The sequence below is a fragment of the Periplaneta americana genome, chromosome 15 (assembly GCF_040183065.1).
Source record: "Periplaneta americana isolate PAMFEO1 chromosome 15, P.americana_PAMFEO1_priV1, whole genome shotgun sequence".
Classification (NCBI taxonomy): Eukaryota; Metazoa; Arthropoda; class Insecta; order Blattodea; family Blattidae; genus Periplaneta; species Periplaneta americana.
In genome coordinates this window covers 80,451,610-80,466,818 of record NC_091131.1, presented here as the reverse complement: position 1 = coordinate 80,466,818, position 15,209 = coordinate 80,451,610, and the positions used below count along the sequence as shown (strand labels likewise).

Genomic DNA, 15,209 nt, shown 5'->3' with positions numbered 1-15,209 from the left:
GCCTGAAAAGAAGTTATAGTGATAATGATAATGATGATAGTAATTATTATTATTATTATTATTATTATTATTATTATTATTATTATTATTATTATTATTATTATTATTATGTACCCAAATGGCAGACTTAATAATTGATTAGCATCACTAAGGCGTGTCCTACTATATGAAGCAATTTAGTACTAAGGTTCCGAGCACGTTGTTTCGATGTTTACAGCCTGAATAATATATATCTGTATATAACTAAATAATACAGTTTCTGTTCTAAATATCAGTTCATGTAACTTCTAGAAGTAATAATATTGTTACATACCGTGACTGGAGTGTTGGTAGACGCTGCCGCTAGCTCCCACAGCGGCTGCTCCCCGTTGCCTGGCCCTAGACCATGTACGAAACTTGACATGGCGATTATCTTCCTGGATTTTCCAATTTTTGATGCGGTTTTTTGCGACTTGTAAAAAATGAAATTTTATTCTCGTAGAGAATCTTTCTGATTGCAGTGCCACGTGTGGCGTTGAAAATTGTTTTAAACTCCCAATTTCACTTTCAGTATTTGCCACAACTGTAATAAATACGTTGATAATATGTCCTTTCTTTTTTCACTAATTTTATTTGGTTTCCAGCCCTGTATATTACATTAAGTGTGCTCCGAATTTGTTCCAATGCGATCAAATAATAGTAAACTTATTCTTCACATGGTTGTACGTGCCATTACTGACACTTCATTGCCTATTTTAGGACGCTCTGCAATATATCTGCCGAAAATTACAGTCTTAGAGACGAGACTGACAACATAGCCCGATGTATTGATGTCTCTTGAGGTAAAGAGGATACTATGGTTTAAATCATGTAATCACTCAGACCACGCCTTCATCCCCTTTGATACACCAACCCCTGATTACATTCGCTACGTGATTGGACCACCCCTTGAGTTTGCGCCGCACCTCGTATGTTTGACCAACCCCTTGCTAACTGCACGTCCGTTGCCATGGATACAGGATCTTTCCCTTTACATTAGGTGCTACGAAAGATAGGCTATGTTTTGCTTTGCTTCGCAGGATTGGAGATGAATATCGGTTATTAAATGTTGTAATATATAATATTTATAAAGAAGCTGTTATTGACGCTGGATTAAATTCGTTTACAGAAGCGTTTTGAGGAAAACTATGGGACTATTCTCGCATACTTTTTTAAATATTAATTAGTAATTGTTAGATTCCATTCATCAGCATCCTTCCACATATTAGACCAGATGGTCTGTTACTCTTTCGTGCCAGCGCTTTGGCGGTCTCCCCAAATATTTTTTTTAACTTCTTGGTTCGCAATTGGGAGCTGTATATGTGCTGTGTGACTTTTTTTTTACCAAAACACTCTATAGTTATCGATTTGAAATATTACTAGTTCTATTTTTTAATTCCTGGAAAAATTCCTCAGTTCTTTTTATTTTCTCATCGTATATGTAAAACATATAAGCATAAAGTACTGTGATGCTGGCAAAATTCTGCTTGCTGGTTTTAGTGGAAATACACGTTTTCAGCATTCTGATAACGAAAGTATGGTTGGATACGTCATTTATCTGCCCGTCTGTATACAGATATTGCCCGACTTTTATTCATATAGGCCAGTTTATCCGGAAACGACGCACCTTTAGCCGAACGACTAGACTGTCGGCTTTTCAGGCTCATAGCCCGGATTCCAATCCCGGTGGATAAAGTCGGTGCTTAATGCTAGATTTTCGCGGAGTACTTCCGTGCTCGCTACCGACATTCCATCATTACGCCATTAATCATTATCACGCGGTGCTATATAATTCGTCTCCCACACCGAGGGCAACGCTACGACGCGGCGGCAAAAAAAGATCTTCTGTTACGACACGTCACTCCTAGACGAAGACGCTTGAGTGAATGGTGCAGTCAAGAATCCACCATTGTTGTCCGTGAATAACGCACATAAATTTGATAATTTCAGTAAAAAAATTAATAACTTAGATCTTCATTTAAAAAAACACAAAAAGGCGATGAACCGAAATCGGCTCTAAAGATTTTCTTTAAATTTTGTTTCTTACAAAACATAAAGAGATAATGAAATGAATTTAGAAGTTATGTTCGTAGACCTATAGATTTCGGAAATATCACTTATAAGCAGAATTGTTTCTACTTTTCGTTATGAATTTTGTTCTTCTTCTTCCTGTCATGTGGTTAGGCCTAGTGGCCTGTTGCGATCTCACTCCATCGTTTACATTCTAGATCATATATACCCAGATTGCTCGGCCTTAAAGGCTTTGACGGTAACAACTTTTGTCAGGTTTACTATGCTGCCATCTAGTTGTTATATAAGGAGTCACGTCATAACCCTCATTTGAATTGCATTAGCGACTGTACTGCCATCTCGTGTTCGTTTACGTCGGACGGGTGGCGATCCTGGCGATTGTTCTCTTCAAAGTGCTACCGATTTTAACATAGAGATGAGCACTCTGTTATATATATGATCTGGGGTTTACATCGAACGGCCCAAAGATCTTTTTCCTAAAGGACCCTAGTTTATTCTTTGGCATGGTATAAATACTTGTAGGTGACTCTCTGAGGACATGTGATTTTCATTTCTGTCTATAGGCCTAATAATAATACAAAGAGCGCCATAACAATAACACGGTATTCCATATGATTATATCCTGTCACAAAATATCTGTTACTCGTAAGTGAATCACTTTGAAATGCCGAATTTAATAAATATAAAATATTAAAAGTGATTACAATCTACACACTATGTAAATAAATTTGTATTAAATCAATTACATAGGCCTACATCTACTTAAACCGTACAATTTACAAGTGAAATTTCAACTTTGGGGTTAAGTTATAGAGAATGCACATTAAGTCATACCATGAACTAGCGATACGGAAAAAGCGGTGGTTCGAGTCCTCATGAGGGAGGAAAGTTTCTCAGAAATTTCAGCCGATGTATGGGACCTATGCCCACCCAGCATCGTGGGATGCTAAAGTGAGTAGCGAAATCGGGTTTCGAAAACCAGCTATAACAGCTGGCAGAATCATCGTGTTAACAACAGGCTACCACTGTACTGGTTGGATGATCGTTCACCTCTGCTGGGGCATGTGAACGTGTGGCCAACAGTCGGCTCTTAGGCGTGGACTGTCGCGCAACTGATTTGTTTGTAAGCTTATTGCTTTCTGAATAATAATTCAAGAAAATAACTATCAACAGTAGGCCTATGTCATTCGCAACTTGACAAGGCAACTGAAATGTTGCGGAACGCTAATGAGAAAATATGACTTATCAACTTCTGGAAACATTCTTACAGAATCTCCCAAGTCATCCTTGATATTCTAATGTTTACCGTGCTAGCGGTTGGAACTGAGGTTCAGAGATTCACCTAACTTTAGGTTATTTCGTGTTTACTTTAAGTTAAATGTAACTGACGATATAATATCTTTATATGCGGTTAATTATTTATACAACTGGTCCTTTGTTGTGTATTTTGAATATTAGTTCAATAAAATAAACTATGAACGAAATAATATTGGTGTCATAATAAGGGAAGTGAATACAATTGTTGGAAAACGCGTGGAACGTCTAATGAGAAAGTATGTGCCTCCTTCGTGACACTTTTTGTTATAATACTTCACATGCATTCAAGGTACTTTCCACAGAATTATGCTGTACTCTTCATTCTGATTTAATTTAGTTTATATTAGCCTCTTGCCCAGAAGATATTGTTGTTTTATGTCTCAATATGGTATCTTCCTAATTGGGTGATGAAATTGAAGCCTCCGCTGTGTAACAGAGGATGATCATCTTCGATGATCTGTTGGCTATAATGCTTGTCTCTGGATCGAGAGTTCGCAAGACCACACCAGCTGTCCTAACGTGAAATATTTGTTAAAGCGGCGAAAAATTCATAGCGTGATATTCTTGTGAAGCAAAGTAAAACTAGAGATCCTATATTGTAGCCTATATTTCTATATAAGAAATCAGATTCAGCCAAAATTATTAGCCAACCATTCCTCACCCCTGCTAAATTCACTACTACTTTGCGGGCAAGTGTTTCTGAATTGAGACTGTAGATGTCTTACAGAACAACTTCTTGTGAAACAGACAATCAGGGGGGAAAAATTAGAAAAATTAGGACGCAATACGCTGTCAACGACCGCAGAGTCTGAGATCTACGAATAGAATGGATGGCAAGGAAGGGACATTTCGTAAACGACGGTGAAACGAGAAAATGTGCCACAACAGTTTAATCGGGAATTGATTGAGGGTCTCCGGCGCGAAAATAGAAAACTTTAAACGTACGAAGATTGTAGAAAACGAAACAACGCGTACTGCGTTAGAGAAGAATACGAATATTTTGAGCAGTGTTGGTGAAGATTCCACCAAATACATTTAGTGACAGATTGTTAAAGGACGTGTTGAGCAGTTACAAAATGTCAATACTTCCACTTTCGTTTCACGGAAACTTAGTAAAAGTACAGAGGCAGCTGTGTTCTCTATAATATTGAACACAAGGTCCCTGCTTTAATAACAGTTTTAGAATAAGTCTACTTTTGTATTTTAGGCTGCGCTTCACAAGTGGAGTCTACTTCCTCCAAAAGAATCACTTATAGACTATTTTTTTAATCTGCATAACTGTACAAGAAGGTGTTCATCCGTTATATTTGATCTCGATTTTGAACTTACTGAAGTAGGGCTATCTGTGTTTATATTTCCCATAATATCGATGTAATTTTTCACACGACCCAGAGAAATATGGGCATGCGAAATTGAAGTTATAAAAACTGTCCTTTCTTTAAATGTTGGATCTATAGGTGAGTTTATTTGTTTAAATTACTCCATTGTCCTTACACAGGTCCTTAAGCTAATTTGCCTCTAGGACGTGTCGTCTCCGTTCTGGCTAACGCACGACAGCACCTTACCGAGTCTTGAGCAGCTACAACCTACGACGAAACATCAGTTTTCAGCAAAATATTTTAATAAAAAAATGTGTTAGACAATCATGTTTCAAACAATATGCTCTAGCAGTCTAGATTCTTAATGCCTTTGCACTCTGTGCGAGTATATTGCTCATTTTCTGGCTAACTTCTGCGAATCCTCGAGGTAAACGATTACACATACTGTATAATTACGAGTCATGGTAAGTCCACATCCATGCTTAGTCATTCGGTGAACAATGTGCCATCTAGACTTCTAGAGCTTTTTGTAGCATGAATTTAAATAGCAAAGCTGAATGTCAAAGTATTTATTACGTGATTGGTTAACAATGAACTCCAGAGGAGTATAAAATCCGTCCAACTTGCTGGTCTCCGCTCCGACGTGTGCACGCTGTTGTAACATGATATCGTCGGCGTTAGTTGCAAATACTCCCGGAAGTGCGGGGATTTGTCAGCTCATTTGCTGCTTGATGAATCAGTCACTTCTTAGAGAAAGCCTAGTTACAGGCTTACGTATTCGAAGCAGATTATGTCGTTTTTATTAGCATGAAGCTTATGTAATTCAAACTGTATGACTACATCTGACCTGGACGCAGCCAGTTTCCTATCAAACATATTGTCTTCTTTCTTAGGAATCTAACCCTCTTCAAATTTGGCCTTTCTCGCTTCTTCAAGAAATTTCAAACTATGGTAAGTAGCGGAACTCACAGTATCGGTTCAGCACAACATACAGTAAGATCTCTTAAGACAATACAGGACATAATGATATGATATGATATGATATGATATGATATGATATGATATGATATGATATGATATGATATGATATGATATGATATGATATGATATATGATATGATATGATATGATATGATATGATATGATATGATATGATATGATATGATATGATATGATATGATATGATATGATATATGATATGATATGATATGATATGATATGATATGATATGATATGATATGATATGATATGATATATCTACTCTACTTATCTCTCCTCTGTTCCTATTGTTAAAATCATGAATTTTTTTCTACTCAACAGATCAAACATCACTTTTGTTCTCAACTATCCCCTTCGTTTACGTACGGTACTGAAACAAACCACATTACATTAACTCTATTGCCCGTGACTCTTTACTACATTCACACTATTCTCCTTAATTCTTTAGTATATTAACACTATTCACCTTTACTCTTTACTATCTTGACACTATTCCCCTTTATTCTTTACTATATTAACGCTATTCCCCTTTAATATCATTCCCCTTTACTGTTTACTATATTACCCCATTCCCTTTCACTCTTTACTATCCTAACACTATTTCCATTTACTAGGGTTCAAAACATTCATCTTATTCCCTATGCCTTCACACCCATCTCTTTCTTACCTCATTTACTAGTATATCCGTTTTTTTCCTCATTTCATCCATTAATACTTTCCATGTCTCTGGATCAATCTTTTCAGTACTGTTCACTTCCACAATATTTCACAACTCAGGACATAACGTTAATAGTGTAGGCCTATATGCATCCATGTCTGAAACGGGATTTGAGGTTTCTAAGTCGCATCAAAGCTGCGCCGTAATACGTACAGCATGAGCGATTCAAATTAGTAATAATTAATATTCTAATTACAACATTCAAAGATTGAGTCAATCGGCCCGCACAAGCGTTATTATCATGAGGGTGTTCTTTAGTGGGATTTGCTAGTCACACGATCAGCATGGCTCTAGGTTACCGTTTAAAGCAATACGGAAGTAACATAAGATCTAATTTCTATGATAACGAGATAAGTTTCCACTTACCTGCCTGGAATCGAACACTAGTATGCTGAGAATACTATCAACAGTAATATTAAAGTGCTGATAGTTTTCCGGTAATTTAATTGAGCTTAAAGGATGTTTCTTGTGTTGATAATTATTTCGAGATCTCTTCGAGACGAGGTCTCAAAATAATTATCTCATGGCAAGAAACATTTATTTAAAAGCGAAATTAAATTACAGTAACGATATTATTTTGCACGTCTGAATTCACCTAGATAACTCATATGCGAACAACTGGATCCTACTGCATATTTGTCCTGTGAAAGCAGAGCTAAATTTTATTTACTTTTTATTTATTTTATTTATATACGTTACAAAGATACATTAAAAACTATTATAAACATAAAACAGAAATACAAATTAAAGAATTTACCTGCGTATGAGCAAACGCTCGTGGTCGGGAGTTCAGAACTGCATTGTAGATAAACAGAAAGAAGAAGATAAAATAAACAATTAATATAAGCAATAAAATAGCACAGATTACACACACAAAAGTCTATATGATAACCAATATTCACAAGTATAATAATATAAGACTCATATTTAGCAATTAATTATTATCTAATCCTATGTTAAATACATATCAGCTTCCTGCAAATATGAAATTCATGGGTAAATACTGAGGTTATAATATCCTAACATTTTGTTGTGAAAAAGGGTTTGTTTATTTTTATTTCAAAATATTAATTTATTTTGTGAACTCATTTTCAGTATAACTTAGTGTAGGATGAATTACTCGCTTCGCCTCTCCCATCACCACATACTTTCCTCTTTCTTCTACCTCAAGCTGCAATCAGCTTTTCTTCTCTCATGAGCACCCACTCTCGCATGATCTCGGCTATATAGCCGGAGGAATACACTTTGAGAACTTATACAAAGTCGAAAGACACTAAAGAAATGGCTAGAATTTGTACTATAGCTAATTGACTCACCTCCCAAATTGAGACATTCGTCCTGCCTGTAGTTTGACGCAGTTTTTTTAGGGCTAAAACACACTGCATGAAAAAAAAAACAGTGTCAAGCTGACTGAAACTGACGGTTTGTTAGCCCTTGATAAGCATGTTCGAGTTTGTCACATGAGCACACTATGCAGACGAAACGTTTTGTTTGTTTCAAACAGAGAGAGACAGCCGGGAGTTGTTTCATGTCTACTTCTTTGCAGCAGTCAAAATAAAAAGAAAAAAACATATTTCCATCTGAGTGTGTGATTTATTTTGTACAGTGTATATTACAGTATTTTAAGGTGTTTGAAATACTCGGTAGCAAGGAATCCAAAGATGAGGAAAATGGGTTTAATGTAAGTCTTATCAATTTATCATGAGTTATCGATTCGTTATTTATATTCTTACTACCAATTACGTATATTTAGCAATTGAGTTATTACTTTAGGTAATTACAATGAATCAATCAATCAATTTAGGGCATTTCAAAACCTAAGAGGTTTTTAGCCTCATTCACGATATATCGCCATTCGTCTCTGTTCTCTGCATCTTCTTGTCGTCCTCCCACAGTAGAAAGATTATCATATACTTGGTCCTGCCAACGGAGACGAGGTCTACCAAGAGGTCTCGTACATCTTGGATAATAGTCGAAAGCTTTTCGTAGAAGAGAATCTTCATCACGCCGTAGAACGTGTCCAAGCCAACGTAGTCTTCGACTTTTTATTAAGGCTATTATGTTCGGATCTTTATAAATATCCCTTAGTTCCCTGTTGTTCAAAATTCTCCATGTGTTATTTTCTTGATGGGACCAAAAATCTTCCTCAAGATTTTGTTCTCAGAAGTAAAAAGGGATTTTTTTTTTAATCCAAGTTTCACAGCAGTATAAGAGAGTTGGTAGGATTATAGTTTTATAGCATCTTAATTTTGATAATCTAGGAAGGAGTTTGAAACTAAGCAATTTATGAAGGGAATAGTAACACTTATTTGCCGTAACGAGTCTATGTTCAATTTATTTCCCAAATAAGCCTAAGTATTTAAATTCAGTAACTTTTTGAAACTCCCAATCATCTATTTTAAGTGACCCTCTATTATTTGACGTACGTGATATATTCATATATTTAGTTTTATCAAAATTAATTTTTAACCCTGTTATTCTTGTTTCTTCTACTAAGAATCTAAAAAGTTTAGGTAATTACAATATAATTCAAAACCTGCAATAATAATTACAGCATTCAAAATAATATAATACTGTTTAATATAAAGACTAATAAAATACAATACAATTTTTATATTAATGTACAGAAACAAAACTAATTATCAGATACTGTAACAAATTGAGCTTTTTATCTAAAATATAATAAACTAATTTTTAGGTGACGTGTAATGCTGAGAAGCTCCTTGTGTGAATAGAAAAACGTCCGGCTATTTACAATTTTAACTTGAAAGGTCACAGCAACTGTATGTTTGGTAATAATCTGTTTGCTGCAGTGTGTATCGAAGACGTTTGAAACAGCAATAACATCTTGTTTCGAGCAGCCTGAAACAGTTTGTTTGTTGTAGTGTGGGCCTAGCCTTAGACACTGAGACAAACGTCAAGGGAATGAACTGAGCACCTATAGAGTTCCCCATAAAACAGTTCCGACATTTTCCATATTTTAAGTGCTCATGTCCCTTGAGTAGGATCTTGGCTTCTCAAATTAAAGCTGTTCAACTCCCAACACATTGAACTCTTCATTCACACAGGCCCAAATTCAGTCCCTAGAACTGGTGAGGATTGTCATGCTCACCACCGCTCGCCATACAACGGCTAACATCAAGGTGCAGTACTCTGCTGCTGAACCTCGCCTCTGGTAACTTTATAGTGTGTTCGATTCTTCTCCCCCTCCAACATGTTAACCTAATAGGTGACGTTCGATTTTCGGCCTTTTCCCTTTAACATTTTTCTTAATTCTTTCAATGGAGTAGTGACCTACGAAGTGAGACAAGTGTCCAACAGATTTGGAGCTCACATAGTTTCTTATCCACACCTCTTGCAAGGACGCTCGCTCCATACCTTTCAGCTTATAATTTCCCCTTCATTAGATTCAGATTCAGAGAAACTGATTCGCTGAGATTTATTACTCAAATAGAGATTATATTATAATATATCAGTTCAGTATTATGTTGTAGCCTATTATATTATATTATATTATATTATATTATATTATATTATATTATATTATATTATATTATATTATATTATAAAAAAGTGTTATGTTTTATTTAACGACTCTCGCAACTGCCGAGGTTATATCAGCGTCTCCAGAGTGCCGGAATTTTGTCCTGGAGGAATTCTAGATTTACTGGCATGAGCCTGTCGCATTTAAGTACACTTAAATATCATCGATCTGACCCGGGATCGAACCCGCAACCTCGGGTATAGAAGGCCAGCGCTATACAAACTGCGCCAACCAGGCTGGCTATTATATTATATTATATTATATTATATTATATTATATTATATTATATTATATTATATTATATTATATTATATTATATTATATTATATATTGTTACCAAAAAGGAGTGGATGTTGAATTTCATCGACCCTGAACTTGCAGAACGAGGAACGAAATGCGATAAACTTGATGTAGCCTAAGCAATGGAAACCGTTTAATAGCTCCGAATACGTTGTTAGGCTTGGAAAGTGGAATAACATGCACGATGTAAATACCCTTCACTCCTAGGCGGATGTGAAAGTTCGGTCATGTGCCATTTAATCGTAGCAGATCGTGAACGAGTTACTTACTGGAGGTAACACTGACAAGGTTCACGTCTGAACAAGAATGGCTGAATACATGTCTCGTTTTTAGGAATGCAACTGTAATTTTATTTTATTTTGTTCCTTTAGGTTACACGTTCTAAGTATTAACGGAAAGATAAAATAAACAAAGTTAGATATCACAAAATGGCAAGGGCTCCTGCATTTGTACCCAATCTGAAATTATTTTGCCAATTTAGTGAGCTATTACAATTATTTGGGTCTACAGTTTTGACTTTTCTTTTCTATGTGCAAATACAGCCTGATATGATATGGATTGAAATACGTTGATTCAAGTATGGATCACGGAGTATAAATTAAAAAAAATAGGTTATGAGATTTTTAGGCTTTCATGCTGATTGAGTTCATTGTAACAATTTAGGTTTCCAACATGTGCGTAGCTCAGTCGGCTAAGACGTTTGCCTGCCGATCCGGAGTTGCGCTCGGGTGCGGGTTCGATTCTCACTTGGGCTGATTACCTGGTTCGGTTTTTTCCGAGGTTTTCTCCAACCGTAAAGCAAATTTCAGGTAATCTATGACGAATCCTCGGCCTCATCTTGCCTAATATCATCTCGCTATCACCAATTTCATCGGCGCTAAATAACTTCATAGTTGATACAGCGTCGTTAAATAATCAAGTAAAAAAAAAACAAGTGCTGTTACTTAATATGACCATTTCAAAATTAAATTGATTTTGGGGGGCAGTCATGGTAGCTCAGCACCTGGACCATTATCTGGTCCATTGTACTAATCCTAGCTATGCGAATTTCCAGCCAAACCTGTCGCATATGTGCTAAATCACACTGTTTCTCGAAGGAACTGTACATTGTGGTAACCTCATATTGGGTCTATGCTCCTAGACCAGCCTTTTCGGCACGTCGCCGGTCGGAGATCGGAGCAATTCTGATTCATATGACATGGAAAGATGTTGATAATGATGTTGATGTTTATACTGAGGAAATTAGAAATTCTGTCATTGTTTTGTTTCACCACGAATAAAAATTTAATTATCCCTAAACAGTTGTCTATATGAGGCAGTAGATAGAGACGAAGTTACAATATATTCTGATTGCGTTATTTTGTAATATCAGTAGCTACGACTTTATAGCCACTATTATTTCCCCATAAGAACATTTCATAACATAGGGAGCTATGGAAGAAACCATAACAGGCACTGATTAATTAATTTAAATCAACACACTTTTTCAGCCTCTTTAAAAGGAATATACCTAAATCTAGACAATTTGCTACAGAGCTCATTATGTCAACTTACTATCAGTAATAAAACAGAAGGAAAGAACCAAAAAGGAGAAATATTCGATCTGGCCCCGTAAATTAAGCCTCGACGTAGCTCAGTGGTTAGAGCACCTAATGCGTAGAACTTTGGTTCCCGGGTTCGATCGTCGGCGCCGGAGCGAATTTTCCTCCATTAACAACAAATAGTAGGCTATCCATAACAGATAATTCTGTATGGCCAAAAAAATTAATCTTTAAATAGATTATTCGCTTTACAGTGCATATAAACTGTGGAACCCCGGCCGCTAAGTCACTCAAATGAGTGCGCTCTTGTCTGTTGAGTCGTGATGACTTAATAGTATGTCAATATACATATAGGGTAAAGGTTGGTAATACTGTGATACGAGTAATATTGTGATAGTTCTTTTTGAGAATGTATTACAATTTTACTGAATGAGAGAAGGACTGGTTTTGTGCAGCAACTTGTTCACAAACATTCCCTTAATACGTTGACGCAAAAAACTGATCTTCCTCTCTCTCAGTAAAATTGTAATAAATTCTAAAAAAGACTATCACAATATTATTCGTACCACACCCTACGTTGAACATGAAGTAAGGCCACTAAGGGAAAGAACCAAAAAGGAAAAGTTTCGATCCGGCACCGTGGATTGAGCCTCGGCGTAGCTCAGTAATTAGAGCACCCAGTGCGTAGAATTGAGGGTCCTCGGCGCTGCTGGTGTGAATTTTTCTCCATTAACAATAAATAGTAATCATAACAGATAATTCTGTAGGACCAAAAAGAAACTTTAAATAAAAGAAAAGAAGTTTAACAGCTTGATCAGATCGCTGATTATGTCTGAGACTATGTTTCTTGACCTCGGTACTAGGATGAGACGGTACGGACGACATCACGCTCCAACCGCCTTTTACCCTCGGGAAAGGCCCAGTACCGGTACTCAATTTGATAGGAGACTGAGTGAACCTCGGAGTCGTTCTGGAAGTTTTGGCAACGAGGAAAATCCCGTCATCACGCGTGATTGACCCTAGGACCTTCCAGTTCGTAGCCGGTTGCTCTACCAACTGAGCTACCCGACCGGAAGTAGTGGTAGGAGCAGTAACTAAATCATAATAGTTTTTTTTTTACTTTGTATTTAGAAATTTAAAAATATACGCTTTCAGTGACCTAGGTAATGATTTTTGGGAAACTTTGCTAGCAGTCTGCGTCACAGATCACGTAAAAAGTTTGGCCGAGTGAACTGGCCATCGCATCGGCTTACAGCGCCCTTCACTTGTAGTTGCAGCATATGGTCCGGTTGTTAGTTCCGCGATGTATTAAACGCCAATTATGGAAATCGCTGCCATCCAATACGCATCACTTTATTAATATGGAGGGAATTCGACTGGAGGGGCGAGTGTCTAATATAATACTGAGCTGTGGGGTGGATGACTGCATACGGCGAGTTGCAATATTAGTTCATGTGAAGAGACACACGTGATAGACGACACTTAATTAATATGTGCGCTGTGGTGCGCTTCACATGCTGTCTTGTTCTCCCAGACTAGGCATTCTTAAACACATCCTTGTTATGTGTCGCAAACCTGTTACAAGATGTTGCAGGATGTTATTTTCATTATTATTATTATTATTATTATTATTATTATTATTACTTGGTTATTTAACGACGCTGTATCAACTACTTAAGGTTATTTAGCGTCGCGATGGGGTTGGTGTTAGCGAAATGGTAGGCCTATTTGGCGAGATGAGGCTGAGAATTCGTCATAGATTACCTGACATTCGCCTTACAGTTGGGAAAAACCTCGGAAAAACCCAACCAGGTAATCAGCCCAAGCGGGAATCGAACTCACGTCCGAGCGCAATCCCAGATCGACAGACAAGCGCCTTAGCCAACTTAGCTATGCAGGTTATTATTATTATTATTATTATTATTATTATTCTCATCATCATATTATTATTATCACCATCATTTCTTTATATTTTCTGAAAGTTGTTTTTTAAATTTATTTTTCATTTTTTATTTTTTTCTGAAATTAACTCCATATTAGACCTGGTTCCTCGTGCAGTTCCATAGGTTGTGATATTTCTACAAAACTTTCAGGAGGGTATAAGCAGTTCCAGTAGTGCGACATATTGTGCTTCCCAAAATTTCAACGTGTTATTTGATATTTATTTATACTAAATTAAGTATAGGCCTATAAAATAAAAAAAAATCCGAAACACCCTTATAAGCAAAGCTCTTGTTCGTGCGTAGTTCCATCTAATACAAGAAATACAAAAGTTAATACACAGAAATATCATGTTTATAAAACAATAAAACTGGAAATAAGAACATAAAAAAACTTTATAAATACAATCAATTTAAGTATAATTTTTAAGCAGTTGTTCAATTCTTTCATTGAACTTAATAACGGAAAGTGTTGAAAATTCAGGGTGCATTTTCATTATGCAGTTACTTAATCTTGGTCCTAGACTAGTACTGTTTTAAATCTGACATTGTGAAAATTTTTTGTTTTCTTTATGGTAAATTAACGCTCCGTCTGGTATTGAAAATAGGTATACAAGAAAATGGTGCTGTGATAATACTTCAGTAATCTGTCCTGTTATTTTTATAGGTTTTGTACCAACATCCATAGCATATAACCAAAAGATCCAGATATAGTTAACACAGTCTTACTTCTCATACCTCACACTCGGCTCACCCCAATTGCAAGATTCTTACATTTTTATTCTTATTGTCTTCTTTAGATATCAAGCTATCATTGCACGTTATAGCGACATCTTCGCGGAATCGGAATTGGCAAAATCGGAATCACTGGGAACAGAAATGAATGTTGAACTGAAAATATATACACGTGCGCTTTTTTGCAAAGCGTCTTGTAGCAGTGAGTAACGAACTACGTGAAGATTCTGTAGAGTAGAAAGACGAAACAAGTCCTTTGCGCAAGTGATATGTGAGAGAGCTAAGACACATGGTCGCTCTTTGGGGAGGTGTTTGTTGAACGAAGCTAGCAATCGCTTGCAGGGTTTGGATCATTTTTATCTGAACTCTACTCTACCTTCTTCCACAAACATCATACCCCTTAGCGACCTCGATCTGATGCTGCCCGCAATGCACTCCGGCACAGATAGACTCCGCCCCCATATGCGTGAAGTTACTCCACAGATATCTGCGAAGGACCATAAGTACTATTACTACTGAAATTAAAAATTCATTGGACCCAGATTCAATATTCAGCACGAAAATGGAAAAGGGTCTTTCTCGCACGGACTGGGTTTATGTCCCATGTTTTTTGCTTGTTCTATATTGGCTTAATAGCGGTGACCACATGGCCTGGAATTGTTTCTGCTCGTGAGTGTCAAATACAGTTCGTACGGAGTGAAGATAATACAAGCGAAAATGTTCAATCTTTAAAAAGTAAATAAATACG

At 36.6% G+C, this 15,209-nt stretch overlaps 2 protein-coding genes across 2 annotated transcripts in view; one reads left to right on the top strand and one right to left on the bottom strand.

The window, feature by feature from the left end:
• LOC138715646 (protein Fer3-like) overlaps nt 1-812 on the bottom strand; it is a 43,184-nt gene extending 42,372 nt beyond the window's left edge. The window contains exon 1 of the mRNA XM_069848719.1: nt 314-812. Coding sequence (XP_069704820.1) covers nt 314-403 — 90 coding nt within the window. The 5' untranslated portion in view covers nt 404-812. The remainder of the gene's footprint in view (nt 1-313) is intronic.
• The window catches only part of LOC138715162 (putative transmembrane ascorbate-dependent reductase CYB561 homolog), a 112,850-nt gene that overhangs the window by 56,946 nt on the left and 40,695 nt on the right, over nt 1-15,209 (top strand). The window lies entirely within an intron of this gene.